Here is a 16,002-nt window from a genome sequence, read left to right on the forward strand (position 1 = left end):
TGGCAGACAGTATCCTGATTGCTGGAAATGAACAAAACCTACTTCAAAACAATTTCTTTACCACTAGTTTGATTGACCTACAAAGTAAGTTTAGTTTGACCTACATACTCGTTTCGCAGTTAGAACCATTACGATGTATTCAATAAAGACAATAAAACAATACATTCAGATTCAACCTAGAACCTAGACAATACTAGACCGAGCTTTCCACGAAATCGATTTACAATTAATTATCATCATCCTTGAAAATGTTCGTTGCTCCTTATCTGAGATTGACAAGGCCGTTCCATCACGTATTAAAAAAAACCATAGCAACTAATTACTCGGCGCATGCTCGAATATGGTCGTTTATCTTCTATAAAGTGACGTCACGAGAAGGATTAGGATCAGATGCGGTATATAATGGGTCAGTGAGGTCTGAGCATCACAGTTCAAGCCGTGCCTTCCTTTGGTCGTTCACTCCTATTCAAAAATGAAGCTGGTAAATTTGATTTTTATTATTTCGAGTTTAGTTTTGTGTTTTAGTTTTGGTATATGATATTGTCTGAGTTTTAATTTTTGGAGTTGATTAATGTTTTGTTGCTCCATTTACTTATTCTTTCTGGCTAGATTATAGTTTGAAAAGATTAAAATAGAATTGGTCACATTGTTTCTATTTTATACTAAATACTTATGTAAAGTGTCAGGACAAATATCAAAATCGAATAAATAGTATACTTTTTAAAAACCTTCTGAAAACCAGCGTTAAAATAAAGTTTTTGAAAATTCTCTAAATTGAAAAAAAAAGACTCATGAGAAAATTCTCGTGTAAGTTTCCACTTTGAACATTACTGTTTAAACAAAAAATACTAAGTACTCGTTTCTTTTAATACAACTGGCGTCTTTATCAACAGATTCTAAGTAAAAATGTGCAAAAAAAACATAATTAAGTATAGACAATTACCGATAATATTCAAAAAGAACACTTGCACCAACCACTTAACTATGGGTTAGTGGCCTGTCATCTGTCAAATTCCATATAAAATGGTGGGTCCATTTTTGTTGGCGCAAGTGGCCCTTAAACACAATAAATTGATATCAATCACTAAACCACCATAAAAACGCTGGCATTCAGTAGGTTAAGACAGGGCAGGGTAAAACTTACCAAAAGACCTTGGTTTCTTTTTTAGATCCAGGAGTCAATCCCACCCGTCGCTAACAGTCAGCAGGTGACCACCACACCTGGTAAAGTGGCATGCCACGAGAGTGTCGCTTACGACATGCTTTTGCGTTATATGGAAAATATTTAAAATACTGCCAATATGTTGATCAAGTCATGAAAGGTTGTCAGAGACAATTTTGCTTTCTTAGTATCTTATAAGAAGAATTAGTAGGTAGTGACCGTGTCTGCTAAGCCGCAGTCCTGGGTTCGAATCCTGGCAAGGGCATTTATTTGTGTGATGAGCACAGATATTTGTTTCTGAGTCATGGATGTTTTCTGTTTAAGTATGTATTTATGTCGTCGCTTAGCATCCATAGTACAAGCTTTGCGTAGTTTGGGGCTAAGTTGATTTGTGTAAGATATCCCCAATTGCATATCGTAAGTGACATTCTCGTGGATGCCCCTAAAAGTGAGCCTAACATATGTAAGAATGTATGAGTGTTCTCTGTTTCCAGTTCATCCTTGCCGCCCTCATCGCCGTCAGCTCCGCTGCCCGCTTGGAGCATCTTGAACAGCAGCGGGGACTGAAGGAGTACCTTCCTCCTTTCCAGTCTGGACAGAGCTTTGGTCAACAGGGTTTTGGAGGCTCCAACAGTCTTGATGCTGGTGACTCTGCTGGCTTCGGATCAGCTCCTCAGGGAGTGAGGGCTGGCGCGACTGGCGTCCGTGGCTTTTCCTCGTTCGATGCTGCCCGCTCTAACCAGTACCTTCCTCCTGATCACGGTCCGTCTGGCAGCCACGGTGCTCAAGGCCAAGGTGAGATTTAACACAAAATTTAGTAAGTTTTTAACAATCAATCTATCAAACAAACATTTATTTCAGAATGTTTACATTCCATTTTATATATCCTTTAAAAAAAGTTGCATTTTGATTTATTTCAAAATGTTTACATTCCATTTTATATATCCTTTAAAAAAAGTTGCATTTTGATTTATTTCAAAATGCATTTCTGCGACGCGAAACGAAAACGAAACGCCGCGAAAGGTAGTCTGGCTCCGTCGCGCTAATACGCAAGAGCGATAGAGATAGATATCTACGAGCGTTTCGTTTCGTGAGCGTTTGTGCCATTCGGCTACGTACCCAGTAATTTGTCACAGTGAAATGGGCCGAACTTTTCTTCTGATGGTACCAACTTAGTAAACAGAACCGTATCAAATACTAGGTTCTTTAAGCCAGTTCTCATAGAAACTAGATACAGAGGCCGTTTGACAGTTGGTGCCAACCCCATTCACATTAGCTAAAATCAAATTTTCTAATTTTCATTGTGCATACTCGGGAACTGTGGAAATCACTTAGTGGGACACATAAACGGGCTATTGAAAATAAATGTAAAATAAATAATAAACTGAAACAGATATCATACAAGAAAGAAAAAACGACAAGGTCCACTGGTGGCCGAGCTGGGAATCGAACCCGGGTCTTCAGTTCCGGGTCCGGGTTCGATTCCCGGCTCGGCCGCCAGTGGGCCTTGTCGTTTTTTCTTTCGTGTATGATATCTATTTCAGTTTATAATTTATATAATATAGTAGTATAATTTATATATAGTTTTCAAGTAGTGTGACTACTTGAAAAACAAGAAATATATATATATATATATATATATATATATAAATAAAATAATTTGATCTGTTCCCTAGTTGTAAAATTTCAAGACTTTTTCCTTGTCACACTTTAGTTTTCTAGCTAGTCAATAATAATGTGTCTCAATAGACATTTGTTCTCCAGAGTCCTGACTTTTTATTTATTTAGGCTCATAATTCTAAACTTTCCTTCCAGATTCCTTCGGAGCCTCCAGCCACCAGTTCGATTCCCAGTCTCAGTTCGGCCAGAACAACAAGTTCGGCGCTCAGGCATCCAGCAGCTTCGGATCTCAAGGCTCTAACGGCTTCAGCGCCCATGGATCTCAAAGCTCCAACGGATTTGGCGCCCATGGATCTCAGAGCTCAAACGGTTTCGGCGCCCATGGGTCTCAGGGTTCCAAGGGCTTCGGCGCTCACGGATCTCAGAGCTCCAACGGTTTTGGCGCCCATGGATCTCAGAGCTCCAATGGCTTCGGCGCTCAGGGCTCCAGCTTCGGCTCCCAAGGCTTTGGATCCCAAGGCTCCAGCGGCTTCGGATCTCAAGGATCCTTTGGAGCCCAAGGCGCTAGCCAACAGAACCTCCGCCAATACCTTGCGCCTAAGACCTCCCATGATAACATCCCTCAGCAACCCTTCGACCCGGCGACTGGCTACATCTACTAAGTCATTGGCGTTAGTCAATGTCTAAGTCTTGTAATTAATTCCATAGTCAAACATTGTGTTCTAATAATGCTCATTGTAAAGATATTCGAAGAAAATAAAGTATTGTAAAGTATTTCGGTGATTTGATTCTAACATAATGAACATGTCAATACTGTTTAACTAACACGTAAGGTGCAGTGGGGTAATTTCGAAGCAAAGAAATGCTCGGGTAATTGCTAAAGGGGAATCTTGATATGATGGAAATAATGGTGATTCTTATACTGTGACTTTCGCAATTAGATGACTTTGAAATTGTCCCACTGCACCTTACTACTGACTGTTGCAAACATCCTAGAGGGAGCGGTGGGATCCAACTTGGCCCGCCTTAAAGCCGCTTCTAGGGTTGAGTCAGGGGCGTGGCTGCACGCATTACCTTCCCCGTCACTGGGCACGCTTTTGGACAATGACTCCTTAAGGATCGCGGTGGCCTTGCGATTGGGGTGTAAGGTGTGCGAGGCGCATCGGTGCGTTTGCGGGGTCATGGTTGAGGAAGACGGTCACCATGGTCTCAGCTGCTTGAAGTGCGCGGGACGTTTCTCGAGGCATCATGCTATCAATGATGCAATCCGCCGGGCTTTAGTGTCGGCCAACGTTCCTTGCGTTTTGGAACCTCCAGGGTTGTGCCGCACGGATGGAAAGAGGCCTGACGGTCTGACATTGGTTCCATGGCAGAAGGGTCGGTGTCTCTTATGGGACGCGACGTGCGTCAGCACGTTTGCGCCGTCCCACTTGAACCTTACGGTTAGGTCTGCAGGGTCAGCCGCGGAGTATGCGGCCAAAATGAAGCATGCCAAATACTCTGCCCTGGAACCAATGTACGATTTTGTGCCAGTCGCAGTCGAAACTGCGGGACCTTGGGCTCTGGAGGCGAAGGAGTTCATAAGGGATTTGGGCCGGCGGCTAAGGGACAAGGGATGTGACCCTCGGTCCGGATCGTACCTGGTCCAACAGATCTCATTGGCTATTCAGCGTGGTAACGCTGCCGGTGTGATGGGGACATTTGAACCGGGTACGATTCGGGACGGTTTCATTTAGCTTAAAGTTATTATTTTATGTGTGACGAAGCCTGTTGCGGATATCATCATTGGTTTGTTTGACGAAGCATGTTGTTGTTTTGGATTTGTGGCCACATGACGAAGCCTGCGTTGCGGATGAATTTTCGCATGGGAGTAGTGTAAGTACTGTTTTATTTTAAGGTTGGAAGTGTAATTTTTGTACATGTATTCTTGTTTTAACTAAATAAATGTGGTTCCTTACTACTACATTATATTCGCAATCCGACAACATTTAATGAAGTTTAAGATCGCATTTTAGTCTTTTCCAATCTTTCTAACGGTTTAGGTGATACAGCTTCTTTAATCACAGAAAAGTTATTTCGTAATGCAGACGTAGAGGTATATAGGAATGATAATTTAAAAATACCGGCATAACCTGGCAACCTTTAAATCAAGAGTGAACAGGCATCTTCTGGGCGAGCTCACGCCATCGTAGGCCACGTCTTTGCCTTTGGTTAGTCTGTGGCCTAGAGTAAGCCCATTTAAAAATAAGCCTTAAATCAATAAATAAATAAATAAACTATAAATAAATATTATAGGACATTATTACACAGATTGACTGAGTCCCACGGTAAGCCCAAGAAGGCTTGTGTTGTTACTCAGACAACGATATACATAATATACAAATACTTATATACATAGAAAACATGCATGACTCGGGAACAAATATCTGTGCTCATCACACAAATAAATGCCCTTACCGGGATTCGAACCCGGGACCGCGGCTTAGCAGGCAGGGTCAGTGACACGCTAGGCCAGATCGGTCGTCAAATGTTAAATGTTGTATAAAATTATAGTAGTTAAGTTACTCCGCCTGAAATGTGATACTTACTTACTTGATTACTTTTGTTATGAACGTAATGACAACATTTCATAGCATGGAGAAAAAGCTTTCATCTTAACAAAATATACCTATTTTCTTATATTGACGTCTTTCGTATCTAAATACATACTTTTATGATAAAGCTCTAGACAGAGAAACATGGAGAAATATGAGAAAGACCTATGTCATAAGCTAACCACAAAATTAAAATTTTGAAAAAACTCCCGACCGCTACATAGTGGACCGATTTTCATGAAACATAACTAAGAACACTTCCGACTAACTCAGCTTTCAGACAAAAAAAAACTAAATCGAAATCGGTTCATCCGTTCGGGAGCTACGATGCCACAGACAGACAGACACACACACACAGATAGACAGACAGACAGGCAGACACGTCAAACTTATAACACCCCGTCGTTTTTGCGTCGGGGGCTAAAAACGTTTGCGGAGAAAGGTTAGCAGTTAAGCAGCAAGTATGAAACATGGAGTTGGGCAGGACATGTTGCGAAACAGAGTGATGGCAGGTCAGCTGAAATGTTAACGGAATGGTGGCCGCTAACAAATGTAAGAAGTGCCTTGGCTCGTTGGGTCGACGATATCCGAAAAATTGCGGGTCACAACTGGATGAGACCAGCTTAGGACCGGGAGAAGTGGGGTACTAGAAGCGATGCCTGTTATGCTCAGCAGTGGGTGATAAAAGGGCTGATACGATAATGATGATGATGATACATACATACAACATACATACAATCACGCCTGTATCCCATAAAGGGGTAGGCAGAACACATGAAACTACCGAAGCTTCAGTACCACTCTTGGCAAATAAGGGGTTGAAAGAAAACGAAACTGTGACATTGCAGTGACAGGTTGCCAGCCTCTCGCCTACGCCACAATTTAACCCATATCCCACAGTCGCCTTCTACGACACCCACGATGATGATGATATGATGATAAAATATGGAAGAGTGACAGTGACTCCAAATGGTTTCGTTAATTTTCTGCAAACCAGTGTCATCCTGGCTGACTCACTGGTGCAAAATGGTGCATTAGGGGTACACAATTTTTTACACAAATAAAACCTTTAAAATTTAAGTTCTACAAATTTTGACATAGTAGCTCTTTGTTCCTCTTAAAAGTAGGTAGGGTGCATTGGGATAATTTCGAATCACAAAAATGATCGGGTAATTTCGAAAGGGGAATTTTGATATGATGGAAATAATAGTGATTTTTTGTGACTCGAAATTAGACGGCTTTCGAAACTACCCCAATGCACCCTAGTTGTTTTAAAATTAAGTAACCTAAAACGCATTAATAATGAATTCGTGACTTAGATAACAATAAAAAACTCAGCTAAAGATCTACACCTATTTTATTACCAAATAAATTAGGAGATAATTTATGATTTGTAGCTGGTACCGCCTATACATAACATGAGTGTCTTTCAATTGGAAAAGGGACCTTATGATTCTAGTAAAATAGGTGCTTTGAAGCAACTGGATACAAACAAGAATTCAGATGAAACTGTCGTTAGATAGGAACCTTTAGGCAAATCAGTACTTATTCATATTCATTCATTTATTTGCATAAAAACACATACTTAGACTTGCATGCAAATACAATATTTAAGGTACAGCTAAAAATATGACAAAATAAATTTAACAAGAATTAAAATCAGAACTAAGTACACATAGAAAAAATCTTAGTTGAATATCAGGTACATTAGTCAAGCCACGCCACATTATAATGTTTCATTGAATGATTCTTTTGGTTATACTTATAATGTTTTTATCGTCACGAACGACAACCATGTCGCAGAAATACTGCAGATGAAATCTTATACTTTTAAACGAGCAATTCTTGTATATTTATTTATTTATTTATTTATACCGACGATCTCGGAAACCGCTCTAACGATTTCGCTGAAATTTGTTATGTGGGAGTTTTCGGGGGTGAAAAATCGATCTAGCGTAGCTTTAGATCCCGGAAAACGCGAATTTTCGAGTATTCATGAGTTTTTCTTTCGCGTTAGCAAACGTAAAATATGGTCGTTAATTTCGCCGCGCGCGCATCGATTCCGCTTAGCTCAGTTGTACAAGGTCGGTCTAATGTACGCAGATAGATCGTAGGTATCAGGATTTCGAATCCCGGCCAGAAATTAAGTTTTTGTTTTTTGTCTTTTTTTTTGTTTTTGTATTTATAAGAGTTTTTTTTTATCTAAAGACGTGATATATTAAAATAGAACCGAGCGAAGCTCGGTCGCCCAGATATTTGTTATTTAAACGTCACCGATGCACCGTTTGCTATCCTTCGTAAAACTGTCACATTTTTAGCGTTAAATGATACCAAAGACGATCGAGTATTATAGAGAGTTACTGTCGAAGTAAAATGTGTAATCACAGTGCATAGACTAAGAAGAAAGATAGACTGCCATCTCTTGACACAGGTTTAGAACTTGTGAACCTCAGTTTTAACAATTTGGCCCATATTATTAGCTTCATCATCATCCTCCTTGCGTTATCCCGGCATTCGTCACAGCTCATGGGAGCCTTGATATGTGTTAAAATGTCTAATATTAATATTAGCGCCATCTAGCCGAGCGTCCCCCAAAGGTGTAACGCCATCTAGGCCACCATACTTTTTTCTGTATGGTACTGAGGTACGTTTTTTTCTAAGACTGTAACTGTTTATACGGAGTTACATAATATGTCTTTGATACTGTACAGACATGAGTGTATAGTTTTATTTCAACTCGATGTCTCCACACTTTACCGAGACAAAAGGACAATAAAGTAATTATTATTTGGTTTCCGTTGTTTCGGTATGATGTCTAAAAACATTACTTAATAAGTAAGACTTGAAAGAACTTACCCCGTTTGGTATAGTATGAATTTTTTGAAACGAACGTTTCTAAACAAAGGTATTGTTCCTTTTGTGTTGAGCGGGAGCTTCTGTATTTGCACGCGCTAAGACAACAAGAAGCAACTGTATCCTGATAATTGTAAGGTTCAAATCTGTACAGCAGCAAATTTGAGATAGATTATTTTGGAAATGTGAAGCGATAGACCACACCGCTATAGGTGCGAAAATACAGCGCTTCTAATACTTTGATACTTGAAGGTGTAAGTATAGTACATATAGTTATAATAATCATCGGTAATATGTCAGTCTGTATAATAAAAATAACACGTTTAAACAGCGAAACTGCCAGATTAAAAGGTTGATAAGCACCTGGCACCTTAAGGTGTCATCGCAAAGTGACAATAAACACTGATAAGGTTTTTCAATCTGACCGCCATTGTTATGTTTTGTTATAAATACGGTTTACGGTTTGTTTAGTTATTTATGTTATTTTATTTATCAAGACTTGTACCTAATATTTATGTAATTACTATTTATATATTGCTATATACAATTGTTGATTGTTAACAAAATCATTAATAAAAAATAACAGTGATAATATACGTGTTTCATTACTTACAGCACCACCACCAAGTATCAAAGTATTAGAAACGCTGTATTTTCGCACCTATAGCGGTGTGGTCTATCGCTTCACATTTCCAAAATAATCTATCTCAAATTTGCTGCTGTACAGATTTGAACCTTACAATTATCAGGATACAGTTGCTTCTTGTTGTCTTAGCGCGTGCAAATACAGAAGCTCCCGCTCAACACAAAAGGAACAATACCTTTGTTTAGAAACGTTCGTTTCAAAAAATTCATACTATACGGCTGCGGATCTGTCCTTATGAAAATGATTTCCAAAATGTTATGCAACTTTTCTGCACCGTCTGGCTTAGGCGTCGATACATTAACTTAAAATCGATAACATAATTTCTAGAGGAATCAAGGGAAAAATATAGTTTGAAAAATAAGCATAGGTATTTTATTATTGTGTTTCCTGCAGTTATGTCAATATTTGTTAGCCACGTCAGGCATCGAATCTTGTCTCGGTGGCCAGTTAGTCACTTTTGAGTAAAGCGTACTAAAAAGGTTAGTGCTGAAAGAAGCGAGTAACGTTGAAATCTTTCTAGTGAAACTGCTACGAGTCTTATTATATTTATCGGTGTCTGGTGGGTTGGCTGTAATTTTTTTCATAAAGTCGCAGCAATGTTTATTATATATATGTTTACCCTACTGTATATTATAATTTACTACTTTACAGGTTGTTTTTCCAAATCTGATAATTTTATGATAAATCTTGTTCAAGAAAAAAAATCTTGGGTTCTTTTTAATACTTTATTGTCTTTAAACCATTTTACAATGTATGACTAATAAGTATACTGCACTTACAAATATATATAATAGACTCTAGAAACTGTGAAGGTAGTCAAGCTATTAAACATTTAGTAGATGTAACCGGTCTCCGGGTCGAAGGCTTGCTGTGGGATGTTGTCATGAGAGGTCCTGGGAGGAAGGTATTCGTTCTGACCACGAGATCCTCTCTGGGCGCCATAGCTGTTGCTGCTACGAGATCCGAATCTGGAGCCTTGAGCCGTGGAACCTTGGGATCCGAAGTCGTTTCCATCAGTGGAACCCTGGGGTCTGAAGATGCCGGAACCTTGGGTTCTGAACTTGTTCTGGCTGAATTGAGACTGGGAAGCGAACTGGTTGCTGGAGGCTTCGAGAGCATCTAAAAAGAAAATGTAGGTTAATTTCTGACCTCAGCAGTTCTCAAAAAGTTTGTACATAGCCACGTCAGCAAATTTTAATTGATCCTATTTTGTTACCAACATTTTGTGATATAAGTCGACTTTCGTAAGATATATACAGGATAATTGTTATAATTAAGAAAATTTAGATACTAGAGAACCTTAATGACCAAATAAAACTTACTAAAATCTCAATTCATGAAATAAATATTGGTACTTAACAAAAAAGGAATAAAAAAAAAACATTTTTTTTCCTTAATTTTTGTACAAACTTTTCGAGAACTGCTGACCTACAAATGTAATACTTTAAAAGCAATGAGTTTATTGGTTTTTCACTAAAATACTAGAAACATTTTGTTTGAACACAATTCTAGTAGTAAGGTTTTGTATGCACACGACATGATTACTTTCAAATATTCTGAGTGGAGAATTTGAATTTGATCTATTATATATATAAAATAAGAACATAAGCAACAAGATTATTTAAAGCTCACCTTGTCCGTGAGCATTGCTGCCAGAAGGACCATGACCAGGAGGAAGGTACTCGTTGGAGCGAGCAGGGGCACCACCAGCGCCAGCCTTCAATCCTCGACGAGTAGATCCGAATCCAGCAGAATCTCCAGCTTTAAGAACATTCGATTGTTGGGTAAAGCCTCGGGCTCCAGCTTCTCCAGTCTTCAATCCTTGGAGGGTTGATCCTTCATCAGAATCTTCAGTCTCAAATTCATTTGCTCTCAGAGAAGCGAGACTACGGGCACCAGCGGCGCCAGCTCTCAATCTTTGAGTTAATGCTGAATTTTCTGCATCAATACCATTAGACCGCTGAGAGGTGACACGAACACCAGCAAATCCAGCCTTCAGACCTTGAGCAGCGGAGTCTTCAGCATCAACACTGTCAGATACCTGAGAAGAGAAGTTGTTGGATTCATCGCCATCAACGCTCTGCTGATCAAACTGGTGATGACCAGAATGAGCAGAAGCAAGTTCTTTAAGTCCTCGTTGCTGTTCCAGATGCTCCAGGCGAGCCGCGGAGCTGACGGCGATGAGTGCGGCAAGGATGAACTGGAAGCAGACAAAAGACTGAAGTTGGCATACAGTATAGGTGCATTCTTAGTTTTATAAAATATATTTTACGGTAATTATGGGTCGGTAAGGTGACTGTTACGGAAAGGTGGGATTGAGTCCTAGTTCTAATAAAACCAAGGCCCAAAGCTTCGTCTTATTGAAGTCGGTAAGATTTTGAGTTTGTTTGACACCCCATCATTTTAGATAGTAATGATTTTTTTAAGAAATCAAAAAAATCATAAACTGTAAATACAATTTGAAGAACCACAAAAATCTTACAAAAATTCTGTCGAATTGTGTCTTAACTTCAAACTTGGGTAAATCCATTTTGCTTTAAGGTTGAATATATAAAAAAATATAATATTGATCTGAAAGGTAATCAACCTTATAGCAGAATGAATTTACCCAGGTTTGAAGTTAAGCGACACGATTGCAAATCCTTAAATGACAGCAAAACTTCAAATATTACTCTTGAAAAATAAAAACCGTACCAATTTCATTTTTGAATAGGAGTGTTCTACCAAAGGAAGACACGACAACTGTGATGCCTCGATCTAGGCAAACCCCTTAAATATGATTCTATGCAGATTTTTTCACAAATAACCACAAACGGAAGTAAAGCAACTTTATTAAAACTGCTTATAAATGGTCACTAAAATAACCCGCCCAATAAACAATTAGACACACGTAACACGAATTAACCTTAGAGTTTACTACAAAAGAACGATTAAAATATTACGAAGCAGATCACGGTCGGGTGAAGGGCGTGGTCACGATAATATGACGTCATAGGTACGAGTATGACATGTATGGTCTATTTGCAAATTTATTTTGTTTTATAAACTGGAAAAACGCCGTAGAAAAAAAGGTCAGAGTCCAGTGGCTGAATTCGAATATAGGGTATGCGCCCATGGTTAACTTAGTCGCCGCAACTATTTTTTCTCACACACCATCAGTCTATGGGCTAGTATGAAAGTGCGCACACGAGAGCAAGCGAGAGACAAAATAGTTGCGGCCACAAATGCCCTTGGATGCATGCCCATAAACAATACGGGTTCAAGTATTTAGAGATCTCTATGCTACCCCGATAAGACGGCAATGGCTTAAAATATAAATCTATTACTATTAATAATTACTATTAATTACTTACTATTTAATATTATAAATGGGAAAATGTGTGTGTCTGTTTGTTTGGCCGTCTTTCACGGCAAAACGGAGCGACGAATTGACGTGATTTTTAAGTGGAGATAAATGAAGGGTTGGTAAGTGACATAGGCTACATGTTGTCTCTTTCTAACGCGAGAGAAGCCGCGGGCGAAAGCTAGTATTTAATAAAAATGATAAGTAGGATTTGTTTTCCAGTTCTGTTTTAATTTTCACACAACTTCTCTTGGACGCTTCATGGGTTTTGACACTTTTGACCCTATGCGAAAATCGGCCTTTGGACTTTGCAATTTCTGTCCACATATTTCATGTAATTAATTTCATGTAATCATCCCCATTTCTTTCTTACAATTAAAGCCTGGGGTCCGATTTTTGAGTCTCACGGCGTTCGAATTTAGAAAATTGTCACTGAAAATAATAGGCAATTCACCGTTTTAAACCGGTATTTTAGTGACAGTGAGACTCAAAAATCGGCCCCCCCGGCCAGAAATATATGACTGTTGTCAGGAGGGCGCTGTTATTATGATGTATGCGGTGACAGTTCAGTATAGTATAAAGAAAATAGTTCTAATGAAATTCCGCAAGATGGCGTGTAGTCATATATTTCTGATTAGGCTTTAACTGAGTCGGTAGTGTTCTGCTTATGAAGTTCTTGTGTAAAGTTTTTGGTCTGTGAATTTATTTGTAGGTATTTTATTTGGGTTAAGGATGTAATCTTAGATAGCATAGTGCAAAATTTTACTTACTCTTCACCGATTTATTTTGAATTGCTTAATTTTGCCACTACATATAAAGTTCAATATACACAAGACAATTCATTTTGTGTAACAAAATAAAAAAAATACGACACAAAAGGATTAAATCGTCATCCTAAAAAAAATCTTAAAAAAACTACAATACTGTTATGCTTCCAAAGTAGTTCCATCAAACACGTGACCAAAAAAATTTGCGAAAACCATAATGTTAAAAAAAACTATTAATTGGTCTTGCCATCGGCAACAGGTGTTACAAGTACAGAAAAACTGCAGTAAAAAAGTTGAGAAAATTGCCTGTGTCTAAACATTGTATGATGAATTGATGATATTGTAATTATCGACAGGTGGTGTTGTAACTGCGAACCACGCGCGAGATGAGGACTCAAGGCAACCAACAGAATTTGACCTTTGTTCATAAATGCATTGTGATGCATCTCGTTTTAAACTTTTCCCATTTTATTTTGTATTTTTGTTCTAAAGTACATTTTTTGTTCCAAAAATGAATTCCTCGTCCTTAATTTATCCGAAAATGATATATCGCATGCCCTATTTTGTATAGTTTTAGAGAAATATGGTTTCAAAGGAAGCGTAGCGGCGCCAGCCTTCCCCCCCCTCCTCCCTCCTAAATTAAGGGGGGCTCCCGATGCCTCCCGGTCTTTGTCTACTTAGGACCACCCAAGGAACAACTGTGGCAAATCTCAGTGCTTCAAAAAATGCAGGGTGTTGTGCAATAGCCTCCCAGCTACGAAGCCCACAGTGTGGGTTTAAGTCAGCTGTCTCTAATAAAATATGCCGTTTTTGTACCGTAAGTGTGAGCGAGATGTACTTATATTTATTATCAAGACTTCTTTAGTTCACCGGGAAGTGACTGTGAGCTTGCAAGCAATGAGAATTGTTGCACGTCATGATGTAGTCTAAAACTACACATACTTAAAATATTGTGAAGATGACCATGTGTAAGCTATATTCCTTTGCAATAAAGCTTAACAAATGTCAATAAACTGAGTGCACGATACCTACTTAGGATGGGTTGCTTTTGGACACGTTTTTGTGAATTAAGATTAACTATCTTATAGGCTTTTATGGTGGTAATCATAAACCTGAATTTATTGCGAATTTCGCAGAAACAACAGTCAAGTGCGAATCGGAATTGGGCTTAAACGCTTTTCTGCATACGACTATTAGTTGTGTTCCTGATTTTTTTTTGGCCGCAGTTGTTTGCAGGGGAAGGTCAATTCTACAATTAAAGGACAATTCCATTTACATATCATAGGAACTACGAATAATATTAACATTTTTTTTTATACTACGTCGGTGGTAAACAAGCATACGGCCCGCCTGATGTAAAGCGGTCACCGTAACCTATGGACGCCTGCAACTCAAACAGTAACATTACAAAAAACTTAATAACTAGCTTGTAACTAAAATAGGCTTTGGCATTGTAATAAGGATAAAAGTAATAACAATCAAAATTTAAGCCAATAATAAAAAATATCCCTACAGTTCGGCCATCCTGTTTTCGAGGCAAGCTTAACAATGTCATAATTCGATAATAAGATAATTACCAATACCATTTATCATCATCCTCCTTGCGCCATCCCGGCATTTGCCACTCCTGGGAGCCCGGGGTACGCTTTGACAACTAATCCCAAGATTTAGCGTAGGCACTAGTTTTTACGAAAGCGACCAATACCATCTATTCATCGCGGACAAAAACTCAAATATATTAACACTAGCTTTTGCCCGCGGCTTCGCTCGCTTTAGAAAGAGACAACAATGTAGCCTGTGTTACTCTCCATCCCTTTAACTATCTCCACTTAGAAAATCACGTCAATTCGTCGCTCTGTCTTGCCGTGAAAGACGGACAAACAGACACACAAAACTTTCCCATTTATAATATTAGTATGGATAATAATATCTGTTTGTAGCAGAACGCCTTTGACTCACCTCCGGCGTATTCGTGACGATTCGCGCTCTTCTCATAAGCCTTTCGTAGGCGCTATGAATTGTATAGATTGTATTGAATATCAGATATTGAAAAAATTATGACAAAGATTAAGATTATTGAATTATGATTAAGTAGCATCATCATCACATCAGCCCATTATCACCCACTGGTGATTGGTGATAGGCCTCTTTTCTAGTACACCACTTGTCCCTGTCCTGTCGGTGTATTATGCCTCCAATTTTATCACTTGTCCACGTGGATAAGATATATGTCACTCTCACACTGACATACTTGCCAAAGCGTGATGGATACTTTATCCACATAGATAAGTGATAAAATTGGAAGCATGATACGCCCGCTCTTCTTCTACTCACCGCTAGTCAAGATCGTGTTTGGGATCCTTCTCATCGTGATAACGATGGGAACCGTCTTTAAACTGGAAAGTTAGTGCATTTTCTACAAAGGTACAAGTAGACGTGGGTCACACCGATGATGCGACTCTTGTAACGGTAAGTTTTCTAAGATCAAGTTCGTCATTTATTTACTTCATCTTACGAGTTAGTCCCAAAGCGCTATATGGCGTCGTGGCTGAGTAATGTCTTGCCTGAGATGCTTTTAGTGACGAACAATTTTTGTTGTTTTAATGCGCACGTAAAGCTTTTTCTATCAGAATGCTGATTCCCTGTCCATATATGTGGAGAATTCTTACTTCTCCTCCTTTTTTATATATACCACGTCGGTGGCAAACAAGCATACAGTCCTGATAGAAAGCGGTCACCGTAACCTATGGACGCCTGAAGGCGTGTCGAATGCGCGTTGCCGACCCATTAGAACCTTGACAAACCTTAATGACAAAACGCTTATTTTAGGGGTGTACCGAGTGTTACTGGAGTGGAGAGGCTCATTTATCTATTCGCTCATTTATCTTACTGTGCTTACTTACTGCATTTATCGGTGATACGCCACAGTGTAGCCAGCCACACGTCTCTGCTGCGTACCAGCGTTTTTCAACTTGTAAGTTCATGTTAATAAATAATACTTCCTAGATCCAATAATC

General features: G+C 39.0%; 2 protein-coding genes across 2 annotated transcripts; one reads left to right on the top strand and one right to left on the bottom strand.

Annotated features, from left to right (window-relative positions):
- The first annotated feature begins 432 nt into the window (after positions 1–432).
- Positions 433–3,556, top strand: LOC125234748 (filaggrin-2-like). The gene is made up of 3 exons (XM_048141134.1): positions 433–481; positions 1,657–1,957; positions 2,978–3,556. The coding sequence occupies exons 1-3, from the start codon at positions 473–475 to the stop codon at positions 3,442–3,444; spliced, it is 777 nt and encodes a 258-aa protein (XP_047997091.1). The 5' UTR covers positions 433–472; the 3' UTR covers positions 3,445–3,556.
- Positions 3,557–9,586: 6,030 nt separating this feature from the next.
- On the bottom strand, positions 9,587–11,674 carry LOC125234764. Its single transcript, XM_048141154.1, has 3 exons — positions 11,570–11,674; positions 10,508–11,075; positions 9,587–9,994 (listed from the first exon to the last, which is right to left on the bottom strand). Exons 1-3 carry the CDS (start codon positions 11,576–11,578, stop codon positions 9,708–9,710), a joined length of 864 nt encoding a protein of 287 aa, XP_047997111.1. The 5' UTR covers positions 11,579–11,674; the 3' UTR covers positions 9,587–9,707.
- Between the last annotated feature and the right edge of the window lie 4,328 nt (positions 11,675–16,002).

This window comes from Leguminivora glycinivorella, chromosome 16 (genome assembly GCF_023078275.1).
Source record: "Leguminivora glycinivorella isolate SPB_JAAS2020 chromosome 16, LegGlyc_1.1, whole genome shotgun sequence".
NCBI classification, from domain to species: domain Eukaryota; kingdom Metazoa; phylum Arthropoda; class Insecta; order Lepidoptera; family Tortricidae; genus Leguminivora; species Leguminivora glycinivorella.